General features: G+C 42.3%; 1 protein-coding gene across 1 annotated transcript in view; it reads right to left on the bottom strand.

Annotated features, from left to right (window-relative positions):
* Positions 1 to 402: 402 nt before the first annotated feature.
* kcnk10a (potassium channel, subfamily K, member 10a) overlaps positions 403 to 22122 on the bottom strand; it is a 74782-nt gene continuing 53062 nt past the window's right edge. Inside the window, exons 4-7 of the mRNA XM_023423772.1 lie at positions 21512 to 21672; positions 6146 to 6338; positions 4965 to 5107; positions 403 to 4058 (exon numbers count right to left, since the gene is read on the bottom strand). Of these exons, the coding sequence (XP_023279540.1) occupies positions 3393 to 4058; positions 4965 to 5107; positions 6146 to 6338; positions 21512 to 21672 (1163 nt within the window). The 3' untranslated portion in view covers positions 403 to 3392. The remainder of the gene's footprint in view (positions 4059 to 4964; positions 5108 to 6145; positions 6339 to 21511; positions 21673 to 22122) is intronic.

Here is a 22122-nt window from a genome sequence, read left to right as displayed (position 1 = left end):
CACCACTATTACTGAATCTTCTGTGTTAATACACAGTGCATGTAACATTAAATAACTAATATAAAACTGAACGTTCTAACTGAACTTTGATGCAATTTTGTTTCCTCTACGGAACAATTTCACCTTGTGGATCTGACCTGCTTCAACCAGTGAGGTATTTGATTGAAATACAGAGTCAGGAAGTGCATCTGAAGGTGATAAGGGTTTTATGAACATTCTAATCAGACATGAAAGAACAGCTCAAACCAGGAGATAATGTCAGTGGAGAGGTCACAGGCAGTGACCATGAAACTGATCTATCCTCCTCTTCTTTCCTGATGAAAGCCACTGATAGTAGCTGTGAAAAACAGAGACTCAAAACGAAGTTTCAAACCCTGAAATACACTGTTGCACACTCAGAAATAGCACTTAATTCAGTGACTTTTATTTCCAAAAGGCAATCACTACATTTAATGTAATGGTTGCACAAGAGATACTGTGAGCAATGTCCAAGTACAGAGCATGAGCTGCTTGTGTCATAACATAGGCAGGTGAAAACAAAATGCCATGGTAAGCATCATCCTGTGGAGCACGTGGTGGTATACAATCAACACCATATACATCATAATATAGTTTTGCAGTGTAGCATGCCTTTTTTTTTCTCCGTGTCTTGGTTTTCTTTTTAAGCTTTGACATTTTTGTATTTCTTAGAAGCATTTTGAAAGACATATAGTCCTTGCTTTTTCTGCATTCACACGCGCCTAGATCGTCACTTAGTGATGTGAACAGTAAGAACAGGCAGATGCGCATACACAGATAGTGAGTACATTAACATGAGGTGGGGGAGTGTATGTGAAAAAGAGAACATGACCTGTCACTGTGATACAGTCAGTGACACAGGTTACATGTCATGTCGATCAATGGTAAATGGTGAGTATGAAAATATAGTGGACATAGAATCTTGTTCAGCAGCCACCACCATGGCTGAAGTGCCTTCAGATGCAGTACCATTACCGGCCACTAGATGCTGGCTGTGAAAAACCTCTGACTGCATAGAATTCCATTTCAAGAGTCCCAACCTTTCTGCAGGAATAAAGTTTCTTTCACACGATGTGTGGCTCTCAAGAGCTAATGTCCCTTGTTCTGTGATCATCAGGGTGAGAACCTACCGAAGAGGTATTAAGGCTTCTAGAGAAGTATTGTTTTGGGGCATGTCTGCTTGATTGACAGATGTCTCAGCACATCAAACATGTCAGTTGTGGTGGTTGCCGCTTGCTTGTCCTAATTTAGCTTCATCCAGGGTGTAGATGAGGGGTTAACCCAAATCCATGCATCAGACAGTCCCTTCAGTCTGTGGATATGTTTGAGTCAAGATGAAAAGTACACAGTGCACCCTCACTGTAATAGCAGGACGCTTTACAATCTCAGACCATCTCTTTGAGCTCATATAGTGTGGAGCAGTCCCTCCTCTTGCTTTATGGCTTATCTTCCATTCTGTTGTCATTCATTTTCAGGGAGCATAGGTGCAGTCATTGTCCCCCCCGTCCTGTCAAAGTGTGAATGCAGCACTTGTCAAGCAATGTCAACAACAAACATTCGGACAATGGGCCCTGAGATAGTGTCAATGAGGTCATGATCTAGGTAGCATTTTTGGACACTGTACTAAGACAACAGCTGAGACTGGGGACCATGCACAGACACATGTGGCATGTTCACACTCATTTTCATTCATATTTCAATGCACATTTTAAGAAGTGACTTTCAACAGGCAACATGACAAACAGAATGACAACAAACAGTGAAGGTGTTACATTTAAATCAAGCTTCTCTCGTGTTACTACTCTACTCTTTCACAGCAGCTTGTGTTAGGTGACTTGTCTGTGTATAACTTACTGTACGTTCTGACTTGAGCCACATATCACAGCGCAGAGTAGGAGGTCCATGTGCACGTCAGGCCTCATTTAAAATAGTTCCTATAATCTGATGGCATCCATCTGAAAGTAGCATAGTTTAGGCCATCGTTTCTATCAGTGATGATAATGTACTACTCACCAAGTGACCTGCCGAAATCTGCAACCACACCGACATCACAAAGTCTGACAAGGCACTAGGGCAAAGTCCTCTGTCAGACATTAGAACAGAGGTATTCTTAAATAAATAACCTGATGACATCAGGAAGGGACCAATCACTCATTGTTAAATTAGGTTAAACCTGACAGTACTAACCCATCAGCATATCTCTGTATTTTCAGTATCACCTCATCAACAAGTGGTGTGCAGGTCCAGAGAGGATAACCAGAAGCTACATGCTGGATGTAGAGTAAAACACAAAATACAAACTTGACACAAAGCAATAGCACCAAAATCAAAGTGTGGGTCAATGTACACACACGTTTTTAAAAGTGCCATCCACAAGAAGGTCTGCATGTTGACCAACAAAACAATGATAACATGTTGGTTAACATTGACACACCTTTGTGACAAAATCAGTTTCAAAATGCAAATGAGTGTGTGAGACCCAAAAGAAACGCCTGTCAAGGTGTGTTAACACAGACAGCATCATGATTTGTCTCTATTGTTCCCACCACTGGGCTTGCCTACCTCCCAGCCCCAGTATTTAACCTCTGTGGGGCTATTATCAGGACCATTGAAGTTCAATTGGTTTGTTCCTGTAGTTGGAGTTGTTAAAGTCACATGAGGCCAAGCCACCTCTGAATAGGGTCATAGATGACTTCCTCCACTCCTCTTTCGTTTGAACGAGGTCTACGACCCCACTTATCCCTCACTTATAATGCTGTCCTTTAACAACCATTCACACCTGGCCTCAGGTGACTTCAACAACTCCAATGACTGTCGTTACAGCAGCCAGGAGCACGAACGAACCAGGTGACATCGATGGTCCTGATAACAACCACAAATTGGTTAAATATATGGGACTCCTCACCTGTCTGTAATCATTTACTGTAATATACATGTGAATCTGTGAAGTACTGTGCACCACATGCAGATGATATAGAACTGACTCAAAACTTACAAGACTGATGCAGGTGTGTTGATTTCTGCTGGTTGCTAATGTTAGCGATTACTTTAGCAGAGTATAGTTTTAGCATAACTGAGAGAAATAATGTCCACAGCTGCAGAATAAGAAGTTATTATCCTGTAAATGCCTATTAGCAGACAACTTTTTAAATATGACCATCATTTAGCAGAGCACACTTAGAACAGAAAACAGGTGTTGCATTTCTAGTTCAGAGTGTGTGTCCATCCGATTCATAGGGCACAGTGAAAACTGTCAACAATACAGGATATAGCACAAAGGGACAGGTATTGCCCTTCTGTAAGCACACACTGGATTAAAGGAGACCTAAGGCACTTATGGTGGTATTTAAAATCTCTTTGTAGGAATACACTGTCTAAGGGCCCATCTGAATATGCAGCTCTTTTGTTTCAAGTGTTTTCTCACTCTCATTCTCTTTGGTCTGCTCTGGAATAAACCCATTCTGTGGCTTGCAAGCTTCCAAAAACAGCGGGAAATCAGACAAGCTAGTGTTGCACTCCTTGTCTTCATTCTCATCCTCTCTTTTCCCTTCATCTGCAGAGTGTGTGCTGCAGTCGAAGGTGGCTGTGCTGTAGCCATATGCTTCGCTATGAGGCCGGCGAGTCTCATCTGGGATGTTCTTCTTCAGGTCCCGATGCCTGTTGCGCTTTGCCATCTTGGTGACGGAGCCGAGGCGGTTGAAAATGTTGTCCTCAGAAGTGGTTTGGTGGTTGGAGTGCCGCTCGCACTGCTCAGCCCCCCGCAGCCGGAGGTTGTTCAGTTTGGTGTCGATGCTCTCCTGGGAAGAGGTCTTGTAGCTGTTGGTGTCCAGGCTGTTGAAGATGGCACGGCGCTCTGGGGAAAGCATGTCCAGTGACACGGCACGCTGATCCAGACCCAACTGCCGCCTCTCCATGCTCCGGATGGTGGCAGCTCGCTGTAGCTTGTCGTGGACCTCGACACTCATACGCCTACGTGTCTCCCGGAACTCTGCTCGCACGTTTGCTTTCCACTCTGCTGCGTGAGCCTTGATCTCTCCAACCTCAGTCAAAGACAGTTATTACAAATCAGTACGTTAGTTATCAGTGTGTTTATGCTGTGCCCAAAAATAATGCAGAATGGCAAGAATGACATTTTCAAGATAAATGAAGGAGAAGTATCTCATATTTTATCAACCTTGATGACCTACATAAATTTCATCAACAGTGACAAAAAAGTCTCATCCCAATCAGTGCTGCCACATATTATATCAAGGGTTCCCATCCAAAGAACCAGGAGATGATACATAACAGGATAGAACATTTTTTTATTTCTTCAACACAAAATAATGTAATTTTTCTCAGGCCAACAAATTGTTTTAATAAATCAGTCTGAGAAGTAAAGCCAATTTTTGGCTGTTTACAGCTCATAATCACACTGTTTGCAGCAAGAGGCCATAGAGGTGTAAAATGAAGAAGCTACTTAGATCCCCTATAAAAAAACATATACAAGTAAAACATCCTCTAGATTGTATAAGGTATGGTGAGTTACACAGAACACCATGAACACAAACTGTAATTTAATAGTCTGTTCATAGTGAAACTGTAGTAAACTGTAGTAGTATGTAAATATGAATAGTTTTAATCATTTATCAATCAAAATTAGTATTTGTTTGTTCACACAGTTCTGAAGTTTTCTTCTCTGCTTCTGATCCTTTTTGTTCAGAAACAGCGATGCTTTCTTAGACTTCATCTCCAGTAACACGAGATGTGTATCTGGACACTATGTCTGAATAATTACACCCCATCATCATGCATTTATATCTGGTCTCATTAGCATTAGCATTGTCATGGGATTTAATCTCATTATGCAATTTAGGTAGGCAAGGCTGGCAAGGCCTCCCTGCAAGGTGGAGGTCATCATCATCATCATTATCATCATCATCGTCATCATCCTTATGAGAACATACCTCTTCTTTTGTCTTTTTGGACAGCACCCTCAGCCAGTCACCAATCATGTTCAGCACAGCAGCAAAGTAGGCTAGACCACCCAGGATCCAGAACCAAACTAGTGGTCTGTACCACTTCCGGTACTCGATCCTGCGGTCCCCCCCTGATTAAAGAACAGGACATGAATACAGAAGAGTACATCACTTTGCTGCTGCCAGCTGAACACTTCAAAACAATGAGATCATCTTCAGTGAACATCTTTAATGGTAAAGACGCTGACAGTGGACTCTGCTTTATTAGAGAAATAATCACAGAAAACCAACGCAGTGACACCTTCATCCAACACAGAAATTGCTTCTCTATGGAGACCTCATCAGTGAGACAGACAGAGAGAACGAGCTGGGCTGAGCTGAGCTGCTGTATGAAATAAAAACACTGTTATCTAAGTAGAAGATGATTTACACGGTTTGACTGAGAACATAGAAGTTTTGGAGGTGTAAAGCAACCCACACATACAAAAGTGACTTTACTTTCTTTTGCATCAGGCTTCAATGATGATAAGTTTTTATTTCACTTGTAATAGGAAGGCTACGGAAGAGGATTAGGACTTTTTTCCCTCAGAATTCTGAGACTAAAGTTAGTTCCAAAAAAAAAAAAGGATTTTTTTTATTTTTTATTCATGTGGTCCTAATCCTCATCCGTAGAGAGCAATGCTGGTAACTGGTGGTGGGGAGTTTTTCCTCCCCACTGTCACCAAGTGCCACTCATTGTGGAAAAGTTGGGTGTCTCTATAATATTGTAGATTTTGATCTTACCCTGTAAAGAGCCTTGAGATAGTGTTTGTTATGATTTGGCGCTATACAAATAAAACTGAACTGAATTGAATTGAAGAAAAAGAAACACAGTGGTCAGTATATGCAGATTAGAACATGTTCAGTCTTATGAACACTGCAGCAAACCTACTCCCCCCAGCAGATGTATGTAGTCTCATGTTTCAGAGTTCTTGTTCATGGTGAACTTTTTCTTCTTTTCTTGTAGAATTAAAACAAAAATAAAAAATGTTTTCATAAACTAAGCCTAATTTACAAACTGTAATCATGACCTAAATGTATTGTGATGTATTTATTAATGAATAATAACATGTAAGAAAACAGGACAGCTCAATTCATTAAAGGGTCAGCTATGAATGACAAACTCTCACCTGCCACATAGTCACCTATTCCAACTGTTGTCAGAGTGATGACCACAAAATATGTCGACTCCAGCGCCGTCCAGCCCTCGATGTGTTTGAATATCACAGCAGGAATGGTGACAAACAGGATGCAGCCTGCCAGGATGAAGAGGAGGGTGGACGCCACACGGATTTTAGTCTGACTGATCTGGTTGTGTTTGTTCTGTGAGACAAAGTCACACGCACACACACACACACACACACACACACACACACACACACACACACACACAGTATAAAGCAGTGTAAGTCATAATACCTCTCATTGTCGGCAAGCTTCTGATAGTGTTTGGATGCCACAGAGTCTGCGACACTGATGGATCAGTGTCTTTATTGTCCTATCAGCATTAGCACTGATGATAAGAAGACAATACTGTGTTCACTGTGTATGCAAAAAGGACAGGATGCAGTTTGCTTCCTTTTAGCTGTGCGTACACCATGCGTAGACAAATAGTTGTACAGTTTTGTTTTGGTGTGCTTTTCGGCCACATTATTTAAGTTGTTCATCTCGTGACCTTTACTCTGAAGCAAGTTCAACATACCTAGGGTAACTTTTTGTTATCTGGCTTAACTGAAGCTAACACTGATCGTCCTTATAACATGTACTATGAAGCTGGTTATCAAATGGCTCAGTTAATGCTGGATTTACCTGTCCAGGTACCAGCCCATTCATGTGAAAGAGGAAGAGTTGTTAATTATAAGCAACATTGTCAGAACCATGAATAAACTATTAAAGTTTTTCTCAACTCTTAATGCAGTTCTAAAAACAGTCCATGCATTTCTCATAACACTAAATCACAGATGCAAAAGCCAGTAAAACAATAATAACCTTGTTGACGTGTCGAACATGCAAGGTCAGTCAATCATTTCAGCATTGTCACCAATGAATTAAACTTTTCACCAGAGGACTTAGACACCAAATGTTTTGATATTTTGATGAAAGTCAGAACTACAGGAAATATAGATAAAAGTGTTCAGACACAACAAATGTACAACAGTTACAACAGTAACATTTTGGAAAAATAACTATATTCTGTTTCAATATTGCATGGTGTTTACTGTACTGTGTATTTGTCAAACCCTCTCATCAGATTACTATAGCTACTGGAAAAAAATAAAACATAAATATTTAAATGTTTTAAAACAAATGAACTTTACAAACATTAGAAAGGTTGACAAACACCTTTCATTGTTTTTTTTTCTGGTATTAAAGGTATAATGTGTAAGATCATGCTACTTGCCCCACATCCATTGGGGGCAGCATTTCACCTCTGCACCCCCGTCCTGTTAATCATGTTGGTGTTTTCCCCATGTTCCTTATACTTTATTATTTATATGTGCATTTATTGTTGATATTGTTCAAATTGTTGATAGCACTGAAACAAATTATGAATACTTGGAATACAAACAGTATGTTTTTATTTACCTATAAATGAAGACAGGGGGATACTGCATGACACATGCATATGCAGGCTATAGCTGCAACTCTCTCCACACCTCCTTTACAGCAGAGGAGGTGAGGGTGGAGGTCAAGAAGCTACGCCTTGGAAAAGCAACAAGCCCTGATGGTGTGTGTCTGAGGCTGGTAAGGACTGTGTAGCCCAGCTGGCTTGTAGGTTACCTGACAGGAGCCCCATTACCATTACCGGGCAGGAAGAGGAGTGCAGGGATCTGACGATGGCATTCAGTTCAATTGAGCATCAAGAACACCTCCAAGACCAAGGAGATGGTCATTGACTTTCGGAGGTCTAGGCCCACCCTTCAGCCAGTCAAGACAAGACAAAGGGACTTATAAATACCTACGTGTGCACCTGGACAGTAAACTGGACTGTTCCCTGAACATGGATGCCATCTACTTGATGGAGAGCCAGCTCTTTTTCCTCAGTAGGCTCAGGTCCTTTGACGTCTGCAGTGGACTGTTGCACAGGTTTATCAGTCAGTCGTGGCCAGTGTACTTTTTTATGCTGCAGTCTGCTGGGGCAGCATCATATCAGACATGAACACAAGGAGACTGGACAAGCTGGTCAAAAAGGCCGGGTCTGTTCTTGGCAAAAGTCTGGACTCACCCAGGACTGTTGTTGAGAGATGCATGCAATGTAAGATGGAGGCCATCTTAGACAATACCAACCACCCACTCCACAACATTCTAGCAGGACAGAGAAGCAGTTACAGCTGCAGCAAACGTTTCATCTCACTGTAATGTAATATCAACGAAGGCATACATTATTATTTTGCATACTTATTGGTATGAATGCTGAGGCACACTATTGTTATCGAAATCTTTATTATGTGCCTCCAATGCAATAGCATTGAAGGCATATATTATTATTATTACATGCCTCCAATGCGATAACACTGGAAGCATATATTAGTATTCTGCATACTTAGAGAAATCTTTATTAGATAGATAGATAGATAGATGATAGATAGATAGATAGATAGATAGATTCTTTATTTATCCCCTAGGGGAAATTCATATTGAAGGGATATGTTATGTTTACTACTATATGCATTGTATGATTAAAAAGGCAAATCAGCCTTGAACTGATGATTATGATTGTTTATGAACATTGTGACACTGATTGCCGTTTGAGATTGCAGAATGATGTACAGGGACAGACAAGAAAGTACAAGTATGACATGTTTAGATAACAGGTTCAGGTCAGAGTGATGTGAGGAGAGAAGAGGCGGAGTGACCCTGTTACACAGAGAATGTGTGTATAAGAATGAATGACTAAAACAAGGAAGTACTGCACTCTGTTTAGGCGAGACGAGAGCAGGGTGAGTCCAGAGCTCTGTAAGCAATCTCAAACTTATATGCTTGACTATACTTTTAATAAATTAGATGTGTTAAACTTTAAAAACTGTGTCCTGCATACTTCATCAAACAAACAAGGTTTGCCGCGAAATAATGGTGGATTCAACAATTTGGTGACCCCGACGTGATGAAGGCAGGATGGTAATTTGCGCGACCAATTGTTAAAAGGAAATATTTTTGTTAACAGAGGATACAGACAAGTGGAACATGGAAGACAACGAGAGGCCTCTAACTGAAAACACAGCGGTAAGCATAAACCTGTTTTATCGAAAAACTGCAGATTGGCGTTGACAAAATTAAGTCGTATTGAAACTGTTCCTATTGTCTGTTGTATGGTTTATAGCACGAAGATTGAGATTGCTACCGCGATCGGAGGAAGGGTCCCTGGGTGATTAGCACGCCGCGTGGGTGTCTCCAGGGAGATTGCGGACGCCAGACGTACACCAGTGACTGACGACTGGGTGACGCTGCTGGGGGGGAGATCGATAAAGCAACCCTTCAGGATCCAAGATCCGGTGAGAAGGGTGAGTGCAGCCTGTTTTTCATAAAAGAACAGTAGAATTAGGCAGAGCCATTACTTTATGTATCTGACAAATTAGAAATATTCGGCTCCTAGAAAACGTGTCATGAGCCATTGCAGGGCGTAGGGTGGTAACTCGCTTCTTTAGAACCGTCTGTAGGGAAGGCGCAGCGTTTTTTGCAAGGGCCCTGTTAGGAGGGCGTTCGAATATTTTATGTATTACCGGGACCTGTGTGTAGTGGGGAGTCATGTCGACTGAAGGAGTGGAAAACTCTGATAGAGGTTCACGTCATCTATCAGAGTTTTTGCTCTGATGAGGACGGGCATTTGACCTAGGCGCCACAGGGGAACGAAGACCTCAAGCACTCAGGGTAGAAGAAAATAAATAAGTAAAAGTGACGACCCAGCTTCAATCGTGCGGAAATCCTCGATAGCAAGGTCAATAAGTCTATCAATGAGGCGTTGTGACAGTTGTTTATAAGGACCAGGGAAGCGAGTGTTTGCAGTAATTCACGATAAGTTACTGCTGGAGTGTTTTATTTCTGTTTTTTCCCGAGAGGGACGATGAGCTTGTAATTCCTAAACTGTGGTCATAAATTCCATATTGGAGGGACCCCACAGTGGTCTGAGAAACTGAATGTACTATTTAATGTGGGGAATGTATTGGGGATAAAAGCAAACATCCAAAACACTAAAGGGGTGGTAGATACAGCGTCGTCTCTGTGTTTTTGGAACAAGTGTCTGAACTACAAAACGTGTGGGGGTAACCTTGCGGTGCTAACAAACCACACGCCACACTGAAAAAGTGTGTGCAGTTCATTGGGTCAGTTGCTCGGGTGTTATGCCATACAAACTGACTGGTCTGTGACAAACACATAATAAGGGTCAGTTGTTCGGGTGTGATACCATACAAACTGGCCGGCCGCTGCGGGAGGCATTGATGCAAACATCTTGTGCCCCAAAACAGGTCGAGAGGAAGGTAAGTAAAACTTAAAAAAACAAACAAAACGGTAACTTATACACACAAATGGAGGGAGAATTTGACAGGGAGTGTGAAGGTGGAGGGGGCTGTGGGCCTCAAATGATGCTAGCTGGGTTACAGCAGAAGCAGGCAGAACACTGGAGGCAGATAAGAAAACAGGTGTTAAGTGGAGAAGCTAGTGAAACTAGACAGAAGCTGAACAAAAAATGTGACGAGTTGTGGGAGGAAGTTCAGGACAAACTGAGGGACAATAAGACAGGAGGAGGCCTACTCCGTCTTCTCTTTAAGCTAGAAGCAGAAGCAAAGGAGGATTTAATACAGCATAAAAAACAGAGCCCATCCCTGTTGCAAAGAAGCGCTTGGACCCGAGATAGGCAGAAAAAAGATAATCGACGAGCCCTGTTGCACAAAGTCACACTTGTAGGCTGCGCTCTGTTTCCCAGAGACCAGGCAGCCACAACACGCACTTCTATGACCAAGTCAGCTCCTCTTTACCCTGACCTTAGCACACACACAAGCTCCCACTGCACAGCCACTGCCTCATCAGCCACAGACACAAATGCCAGTTATAGCTGTGAAGGGTTTACTGGAGTATGGCGAACAGAAAGACGATGCACTTGATCAGTTGAGAGCAGAAGAAGAAGCAGCCAAACGGGGAGATTCAGGCACTACGTGCATCCATAAGGGAGACTAAGGACAGACTGAGAACTTTAGAACAAGTAGACCAGGAAGATGTGGACGGGACCAGACTTATCTTAGAGTATGGTCGGATAGCAAAGGGGCAAGCACAAGCCATGGCCGCCTCATCTACTCCAGTCCCCCCCTTTGACTCCAGTCCCCCTTTTGGTGGCCGCTTCATCTACTCCCGTACGTCAGCCACCATCAGTCGTTAACACCCCATGCCATAGTCTAAGGCCTGATGGTGACAGGGGGAATCCATTTTTCTCCAGGAAAGAGAGGGAAAATACTCCCCAAAGAATAGCTATGGGAGAATCTAATCCTTTCCACACCTGTACTCCCCAGTCAGAGAGGGCCGCAGTTGCAGCTGTATCTAAAACGGAGGAGAGAGAGGAGAATATGAGCCTAGATACAGGAAATGAGGACAATGCGGAGATGGGGGACATACGGAGTAGGGTACAGGTATTACATCTTACAGGAGAATTCACCCAAACACCAGAGGGGCGGGCTCTCCGTCAGCGCCCTTTACAACAACCCAATCGATACACATCATCCCATCAAATGCCCTTGTTGGCTCACCCTAGTGGTATTGCAGTATATCAACCATTTTCATTCACAGATATGAACTGTCTGTTGGAAAGAATGCCTCCACCCACATCCGGTGGGGGTCCATGGATGAGACAATTTTACCAACTCACCATGGGTTACACACTAGCTATGGGAGATTGGAGAGCTCTTTTATGGCGATAAGTTGGGGAACATGAGGTTCAACAGGTTGAAGCAATCAGCAGTACCGGTTTATTACCTGTTGAGGCTCCATTTGCTAGACAAGCGACAGTAATAGGGTCTGCCATGAGAACGAAATACCCTGTACCACAGGGGGCAGTGCACGCCTTGGTGTTAAAAATAAGAGAAGATGAGGATGTCCCCACCATTTCTCATCAGGTGTAGAGGTCAATGGTTAGACATGACAGGTGTGCATCCTGATATAGATGCTCTTCAAACAGGCTTGTTCAGAAAGGCAGTGGTGGAAGGTATGCCAAAGGCTGTTAAATCGGCATTGGAGGCAAATCCTGACATCCCTGGGTGTGGCAGTGATAAGTGGGAGAAGCATGTGGCCCATCATCTTAAAGCTCAGACTAAAAATGGACACGGAAAAAGCTGAAGCCACCACTAATCAGTCTCAGCTTGTAAAAATACAGCTAGATACAGCACGTAAACAATTCAACACTGATAAAATGCAAACTAAACAAATGGTACAGCAGTCTAGTGGAGCCGCAAACAACTCCCTGGAACTGTACCCAGTGCCTGCTTGGGCACCTCAACCACATCATCATAATCAAATGGTCATGAGGGGAGGAAATGGCTGAGCTAGGGGTTACCGTGGTCGCGGTGGGGGTCCACGAGGAGGATATGTTAGAGCTCAGTGGAGACGCACGAAGTCTCAGGATCAATACTGGATATGTGGCTGTTCCAGGGTCCAGCACTGGTCCAGGGACTGTAAAGAACAGTCACAGAGGGGAAGATATCAGCAGGACAGAGGACAGTCTCATCAGGTTCCAAATGCCAGTGTAGCTCCAGGAGGACAGTTTTTCCAACATGTACCCTCCTGAGTACTGACGGGGCCCAGAGACACCAACACCTGTAGGCCTGGCAGATCCCTACATGGCTCTGAAAGTAAATTGCACTGAACTGCCTTTTTTTGTGGATACTGGTGCTAGATATTCCACTATTGTGGGGGATATGACATCGATCTCACTCTGTAATGACTCTGTGCACATTGTCGGATTCTCAGGGAAAAATGAAGCTCTGCCATTAACCCAGCCTCTGACGGTCCAAGTGGCCGGTCAAACCTTTCATCATCAGTTTGTGAATTCTCTGGCCTGTCCTGTGAATCTCATGGGAAGAGATTTGCTAGCAAAGTGTGGTGCCTCTGTGCTGTGCTTTTTTCTGTCTGCCATTGGCAGACCACCTCAGAGATGTTTTCTCATTTACATTCAAAGGCCGACAGCTACGGTACAGTACACAAGGGTACCGCAAGGGTTTGTTTTATCTCCCGGCATTTTCAATCAAGTTTTGAGACAGCAGTTGGGAGATTTGAATCTTCCCTCAGGTGTAGTGTTAGTTCAATATGTTGATGACCTCCTGCTACCAGCACCATCAGTACAGGACTGTTTAACTGGAACGCATCGCGTTCTTAGCAAACTACATGGCCTAGGTTTTAAAGTGGCTCGGAGTAAACTCCAGTATTGTAGGCAGTCAGTAACCTTCCTCAGTCAAGTAATCTCGGCTACAGGGACGTCCATTTCTGGTCCACACTACTCAGCTATTCTCCTACACCCCAAACCTGTCACAGTAAAAAACATGCTCTCATTTCTGGGTCTTGCTGGATTCAGCAGACATTTTGTGCCTCAGTTTTGTGAACTCACCACACCTTTGCATGCTATGGTCAATGCTCAGGGCATGCGTAACCTCAGTGCCCTGTTAACATGGACCACTGAATCTGAACAATCTTTCATTGCACTGAAAACTGCGCTCTCCCAAGCCACTGATTTAGCAGTTCTTGACTACTCAGCCTCGTTCTTTTTGGATGTTTCTGTAAAAGCACACACGGCTGATGGCGTGCTTTTCCAGAAAAAAGGGGGAGGTAGGCAGGTATTGATGTATGCAACTCTCGACCCCACTGAAATCAGACATCCGCTGTGCACAAGACATGCAGCGGGGGTTGCAAAACTGCTACAAAAAACAGCACACATAGTCATGGGACATTCCTTGACGGTACTGACTACACATAGCATAGTGGCGTATGTTAACTCAGCCACTTTCACAATGACATCACTCAGACAGAGCAGGCTAGAAAAACGTCTAGGGGCGGCACACATCACATACTCACATGAAGGCATCAACATGGCCGACAACATCACAGAAGGAACACCACATGCATGTGAATAGAGAGTGCAGAGAGACAGCAAGTTCAGGGCTGATCTAAAAGGAGAAGAGATACCAAACGCAGATCTTAATTTGTACACAGATGGCTGTTGCTTCAGACATCCTCAATTAGGATTACAGGCAGCCTATGCAGTAGTACAACAGGAAGGAAGTGGCAAAATGAGAACTATGACAGCTCAGCCACTGCAAGGGAAAGTGTCAGCCCAATTGGCGGAACTGATAGCAGTCATAGAAGTGCTGAAACAGGCAGAGGGAAAGTGGTCAACATCTACACAGATTCAGCTTATGTGGCAGGGGCTGTACATGTGGAGCTTGGTCAGTGGAAAAGAGCAGGGTTTAAAACAACGACAGGTTCCCCAATCAAACATGAAAAAGAGATGCAGAACCTTGCAGAGGTATTGATGTTGCCCAAAGCGGTGTCAGTGATCAAGTGCAAAGGAAATGATAAAGCAGACACATTTGTGGCAAAGGGCAACAATGAGGCAGACAGAGTGGCAAAAGCAGCAGCAGGGTACAAACCATAGTATATGATGCTACAGGCAGGGCCAAGTGTATAAGAAATCCTACCAGCATGTGATGTAAATATGTTAATAGATGAGCAAAACAAAGGGTCACCACTAGGAATGCGCGATATAAACGATATACGATATAAACGATAAAAAAATGGCCTACGATAGAGATTTGAATTATATCCCCTATCACGATAACGCATGTTGATCACGCAATCACAAGGCATACTGGGTGTACCTTAATGGCGATTTTACTGCTCCACTGACACTTTTTTTTTCTCATAAAAAATAACCTCACGATCGGAGAGATACACTAAATGATGTTATTCATTCGGTAATGTAGATATAATAAAACCCCAAACTTATGTCTTACTTAATAACATAAAACGAAATTCAATATAGACTGATCTGTTTATTTAAATATATTTATATTTATTTAGATTGTGTTATATATACTTATAACATGTTGCAGCCCCAGAGGAAACGCTGTTGTTCAGTCCAGTAAAAACATGAAGCTTCATTTTACATTCAGAAAAACTAATGTTGCGGCTGCAGTTGTTAATTTCATCTGTGAAACCAACATTTATCTTCCAAAAAGAGATTATATTACCCAGCGGTAAATTTCAGGCCAGTTCATTAGATCGCTTTGTCCCCGGGATGATGGCGGAGGTTCACCGAGCCGGTGATCATGTCCATAGTCCGGCTGCTTATAAGCAGCTGCTCCCGGTCTGTGGATCCCACATCTCTCATCTCCGAAAACGTCGGACAAAATTTCATTAAATATCCAAAGTGGTTCAAAGAGCTGCAGGTCCGTAAGACCAGTTTTAAATGTGCAACATTTATGTTTACAGAATACTGTATGATTACAGTGGGGCACAATAAATGTTGTATGTCTACATACTGTGTTCTATGTTTTCTTTTTTAAATATATGTAGCAGTTTAGTTTTCCTCAGGGTCTATGTAACCTGTTCTGAAATTATTCTATTATATAATCTATGTATCGTGATACATATCGTTATCGCAAGAGGCTGCTGTGTATATCGTGATATGGATTTTTGGTCATATCGCCCATCCCTAGTCACCACACAACGTTTCCGTGTGGAGGCAGAAGGGAGCTATTAAGCAAGAAAAACTATGGCGCTCACCAGATGGGAGACCTGTCTTACCTCCAGGCATGATAAAAACAGTGTTGGCAGAGGCTCATGGGCTAGCACACAGCGGGAGAAGACAGATGGAGCGACAACTAACCCATTGGTGGCACCCATATCTCCCAGCCATGATAGAGAATCATGTATGGGAATGTTCAGTGTGTAATGTACATAATGTAAAAAGTACTGTGAAACCTCATGAGGGAAAGTTCCCTCTCCCCAAATTGCCAGGGGAGGAAATAAATATCGATTTCACAGACATGGGAGAGGCCGTCAGGGGTTACCGGTACCTACTGGTAGCTGTGGATGCATACACAGGTTGGCCAGAGGTTTTCCCTACCAAAAGAGAGGATGCACAAACAGTGGTTAAATTTCTGATTAATCAATACATCCCATTTCATGGGTTCCCTAGGAAAATAAGATCAGATAACGGCACCCATTTCAAAAACCATCACTTGCAGGAGGTGGAAAGAATCCTAGGGCTAAAACACTCGTTTGGAACTGTTTATCATCCACAGTCTCAGGGCAAAGTCGAAAGGATGAACTGGCTTCAGTGTCTGTCACGGTGTTTTCGGTTTTTGAAAAGTAGTAACGGTTTTCTCATAAGTTGTAATTGTTTGAAGCCATGTAGAAGCCAAATTCTGGGCGGATTTTCACATTGCCATGGCAACGGCAGCTCCTGACCTGTGTGTGTGTGTGCGTGCCTAGCAACCAGATAACCAACTCTCCAAGCTCCACTAGCTTTACATTAGCCGCATGTTAGGTCTTAAATTACATTTAGTTAGGTCTTAAATATGTAAGTCCATTTACTGCATCTTTCGTTGCTTTTTTTTTTGTTTTGTTAAATGAGTGAATGAAGTTGTGACGGTCTCTGCTGAGACAGAGGAGAGGAGAAGCTACTAGCCCTCTCTCGCTGTCACTTCTAGTCGTGTTGCTCTCCTCCCCAGTAATGTTAAATTTAGCATAGAAAAAAACATAATAGTGGTAATTTAAATAGCGGTTCATGGGATTTATTAACCCTCTGTCCTTTTTTGGACATTTTCTTCACTTTTCTTTTTTGATTTGCTGATCATTTTGGCTGTGTTTGACATATTTTTTTAAAATCTAATGTCAGTTACTGTTACAGGTGTATTATACACTGGTAACACATTTTGTACCCTCTGGGGTTCCTCGCGTCCAAAAAAGGACACACAAAGAAAATGCTATAAAATCATCATATATCAATATTTTTTTCTGCTTTTTTTTGCATAAATCTCTTAAACCACTTCAGTTCTGCTCAAACCTACCAAATGTTTTAGTTTTCAGGATTTTAACCCTTTAAATGCAAGTTTGAAGACATGTTGCCTCTTGTTTTATTTTAAAAAAAAAACAACACAGAATATGAGATATTTCCCACATAATACATGATGGAGGGATGTGACATTGTTTTATATCAGAGTCTTTTATATCAAGACATTTTTCAAAACCAGAATACGATTAGGGTGACTTTTGAACACTGGAAATAAATCATGTACTCCATTGGTGGTATAATCAGGATCCTCCTTTTACTTTCCTTCGGTTGTTAACTACTCCTGCATAATTTATGCTATAAACCGTTCATAAAACTATCAAAATGTTCTTCAGCTTCTTCAGGAGATCTATTCTTACCTTCAACTTTTTGATATTATTCATCATTTTTTTTAAATAATAAGCTTTTTCTAAGCAATTTTCTACAGTGTAAGTGAATGGAGACAATGTTCAGATTCTTCTAAACTTCTTCGTCTTCAACTACTTGAGCAACTTTCAGCTAAAGGCTTCATTCAAACTTGAAAGTGTTCACAACACTTCCAGCTATTTAAGTGATTATTCAGCTTATTTATATCTTAAAGTTTCTAATGTTTAGGATGCACTTCATCTTTCATCATCACTTTTGATTTTTAAGGCTTTATTCCTTCTTCCACCTTTGCCCGTACATAATTTGGCTTTCAACTGTTTCAACAACATGTTTCAGTTCTCCTATTTTGCAGCTAATGGATTTCAGCTCCTCCAGTTTAACATTCTGGCATCTAAAAAAGCCCTGTACTGTAGCATACATACCTGGCCTGGCATCAGTCACAGGCCATTAAGAAGTTCATTTAAGGACATGCAGAGTTATGGGCTCAAAATTTACACTTTGTTACTCTTCCCACCATCAAACTATTTATTTATGGGAAACAGACAAAAAAGGATCCTTCTCTATCTCAAAACTGTGTCAGGGTTCAGGTATGTTGCAGCAGCCATATTCTATCAAGTTAAAGCCAGATGCCGCCCCCTTCTCTGGCAACTCCAAGATGGGTTCCCATCCTTCTGCTTGGGAAATGAAAGCAGAGCTGGTACGCATGGAGGGACTCTATGATCATGGAGCCTACTGAGTAGTGTTAAGGCATGTTTCCAGTGCCAGCGAAAAATGGCATGGTGCGTATTTGTGTTGACTTCACTCACCTCAATGAAGTAGTCTGCAGAGAGAAATACATCCTACCTTCAGTTGAGCAGACACTGGGATCTCTTGCAGGTGCTCAGATCTTTAGAAAGCTAGACATTAACTGAGGCTTTTGGCAGATTCCTCTGTCCCCTGAATCAGCAAAATATACAACCTTTATAACTACTTTTGGACGCTAATATTTCCACAGACTGCCCTTTGGCATGGCGTCAGCCCCAGAATATTTCCAATGGAGGATGTCCTCGATAATTGATGGACTACAGGGAGTTGTGTGTCATATGGATGATATTTTCATTTGGGAAAAAGACCAGCATGAGCATGACACCAGACTCCACATCGTTCTGCACAAACTGCTGGAAGCAGGTGTCACACTGAGCAAGTGTGAGCTGAACAAACGGAAAGTTAAGTTTCTGGGGCACACACTGTTCACATACAGGGTGAAACCGGACAACACGCGAGCCATCAGAGGGATGAAAGAGCCCTTGAACACACGGGAAGTTCGCAGCTTCCTTGGAATGGTCAATCCGCTTGGGAAATTCATCTCAGGACTGGCAGAGAAGGATAAGCCGCTGCGTGACCTTCTCTCTAAGAAGAACCAGTGGGTTTGGGGCAGTGCACAACAAAAAGCCTTTGATCAACTAAAGAACGATCTTACTTCACCTCCAGTTCTGACACTATATGACCCCAACAAAGATGCATCGTTGTACAGACTAGGCGCAGTTCTCCTACAGAGAGAGTTTGAACAGTGGAGACCAGCAGAGTAACTCATACTCACGGCCACATATTCAAATCTTCACACGTCATGGCTTCTTCAATAATAGAAAAATCTGTCCTGTTTCAAACAATGTGTCTACCTTAGCACAGAGATTTACAGAATTTGAACATGAGCCTAAAAATGATGGGAGTCCTCTCCACCTCTCCCATTAACTGCAATACAAATTGATTTCCCCAAAAATGCAGAAGTGACATTTTTCTGTAACTCGCTCCTTTGTCCACATTTTTGGCTCTAGAAACACCAAAACCAGATATGCTGTGCACGAAGGTCTTGTGCCGGTCATGGTCTGCCCATGGTTCTGATAGGAGTTACCATAGCTGACGTTTGAGAGGCTCGCCGAACCAAAATGACACTCAGATCTGTGTCAGTTCTGTGTCTTCCAGCAAGACATAGGTGTACGAACCAGCTCATTAAGAGACTCTTTGATCTCTGTGATGTTTACAAACACAGCCACACACATACACACGCACACCAACAAACACACACACACACTGACACACACACACTCAGACATGTAAAATAATAAAGCTGATTCCTATTGGCTAATTAGACTCTTAACCTTACTACTCTCAAGCATGAGAGCATGTATGTGTGTGTGTAGTAACGCAGTACCTGGGCAGAAATGAACAAAGCTGATTCTTATTACTCTCAATTATGAGAGTGTGTGCAAGACATATCAGTACCCCCCCCTTAGGCAGTCCAATGCAGTTGCAACCATAGAGTTTATATAAAACATTTGCTGTAGTAAAAGAAAGAGAAAGAGAGAGAGAGAGAGAGAGAGAGAGAGAGAGAGAGAGACACCAGATAAACTCTGTATTAATGAAGCTGAATGAAACACACCACATGCTAATTATGAGAGTTAATGAGTTCATACTATGACTAAAATTAGTTCAATCACTTTTTAAGATCTATTAGTGATGTCTGTATGTGACTGAAAAAACTTTATAGGGCTTTATAGTAGTGGGCGGCACCGGGCCCAGGCGCCTTCAAATACAGGTTGGGAACTCCGTCCACAAATGACCTGCAGACAAATTGACAATCAGGATGAGAACACAAAAACACAGCCTGAAAGCTGATGACAGAACAGGGGTCCGTCACACAGTCCACTCCAGTTGCAACCATAGAGTGTATATAAAATGTTTCTTCCAGTAAAAGAGAGAGAGAGAGAGAGAGAGGTCAGAATAAGGGAGGTTGGTGTGTGTGTGTGTGTGTGTGTGTGTGTGTGTGTGTGTGTTCGTGCATGGCTCAGAGAGGCCAGGATCCACATCTTAGTGATAATCAATCCTTTTGGTGTTACCTTTCTTATATAAGAAACAATCAAATATCAATAGGCAGGGTCTTATTATTACAACCTGGAGATTTTGCCTATGCTCTCCCGTTTGTGTTGTTGAGCCTCTGTAGTTCACCCTTTGACCCTTGGTCTGGTTGTGTGTCTCTCTGACATGCTAACAGCATGGTCTGTCTGTGAGAGAAGGGTCCTTTGTTTTTGTTTCCTGTCAATTTCATAATTTGATTGTGGGAAGAGTAACAACATGTCAATTTTGGGTTCATAACTCTGCATGTCCTTACAATGAACTTCTTAACGGCTTGTGCAAGGAGAGCTACATTAACTCTGTTTACCGGCCATCTTCAGGATCCTTCCATTAAACAGAACAAGTAGCGAGTCCCCTGTAAACAAGTTCACATCAAAATACAAACAATGCCTCCTATTCCTGGGCCCTGGTACAGAAGGTATCTGAGCTTTTGCAGTTGGAATATTTATGTTATGGGACACATAGTAAAGAGGAAATTGTGCCTCAGATTATGGTTAGCAATGTATTTACAGTGACATTTTTGATATTCAGGAATGAGGAGCTAACAATCTGGGAATTTACAGGGATTTTATACTTTAACTATTTTCTAACTACCAAGTTGATAATAAATGTATTTCAGGGAACAGTATGAGACAATAAAGACGCATCTTGTGTCCGTACTGAAACACTACTATGGCCATACTACTGTTTATTAATTTTTCACAATTCATTACTGTGTTTTCCAAAGGCAAGCCTCTCCGTCTCCGTGCCCCTATCTGACATCTACATCAGTTATGCTGCAATCCTTCCCTTAATTCACCGCCATCTCTCTCAAGAACTTTGTACAAAGTGAACAAAGACAAAGCGTGTGTTTTGTCTTTCATGAAAACGGTTGATAAAATTAATTTCCCCTCATATAGCAAACATAAGATAAAGTTAACTGTGTCACATTCTGACATTAACTTTAAATAACTGAGCCCCAAATCCTGATACAGGCCTCAAGATGTTCCATGAAATGGGTGCAGCTGTCACTTCAAACTGGACCTAGAAATATCACTAGCCTTCAGAATTTTGAACACAGGGTGCTCAGTGTGTCCTCTTGTCTGTCCTCATTTTAAACCAATGGACTACATTAAAATATCAATATAATCACCATATAATTTCCACAAAGCTGAGTCTACAACAGGTAATTTACAGTGTGACTCACCCGGAACATCTTCTCCACTTTGGCAATGCTTTTGACAAATATGGTGCCAAGCTGGTCCCCGACACCTGCCAGCAGGAATCCAAACAGCGGGATGCCAAATATTGCATAAAGAATGCAGAAAATCTTTCCTCCCTCAGTGCTCGGGGCAATGTTACCATAACCTGGAGGAGAAAAGGATAAAAAGGGAGTTTTTTACAACTACATGGAGCAAAAGCACTGGGCATTTACTTACACACCATGACATTGTCTGACATCAGTTAACGACTAAACTATGATTTCAGCTGTATCTACTGTTGGGTCTGAGCTCTACATGATGAGTTGGACACCAAATATGTTGGATTTCGGTTGTCTCTCAAATTATTGGCTATCATAAATTAAGTTTAAGATAAACACAAAGCTTGTGCTACAGAAAATGGACCAGACTCAGTGAATAGCTCCCTAAGCTTAACATGTCCTATGATAACTATTAATTTAGCTGTGCAGACTAATGAGCAGTGATAACTAACATGTCTTTGGGGTCATCAGGTGGGAACCTCCTTTCACCAGTGTTTCGTCTAGTTGGTCCCACAACACCTCCAGGAGGCTAGACAGTGATCACTGGCGTCCCAGAG

Source organism: Seriola lalandi, unplaced genomic scaffold (assembly GCF_002814215.2).
Source record: "Seriola lalandi dorsalis isolate HSWRI2012SDOR001 ecotype SW California unplaced genomic scaffold, Sedor1 jcf7180002054693, whole genome shotgun sequence".
Lineage (NCBI taxonomy): Eukaryota > Metazoa > Chordata > Actinopteri > Carangiformes > Carangidae > Seriola > Seriola lalandi.
Note: the sequence above shows the minus strand (reverse complement) of the source record. Positions and strands in the feature narration are given on the sequence as shown.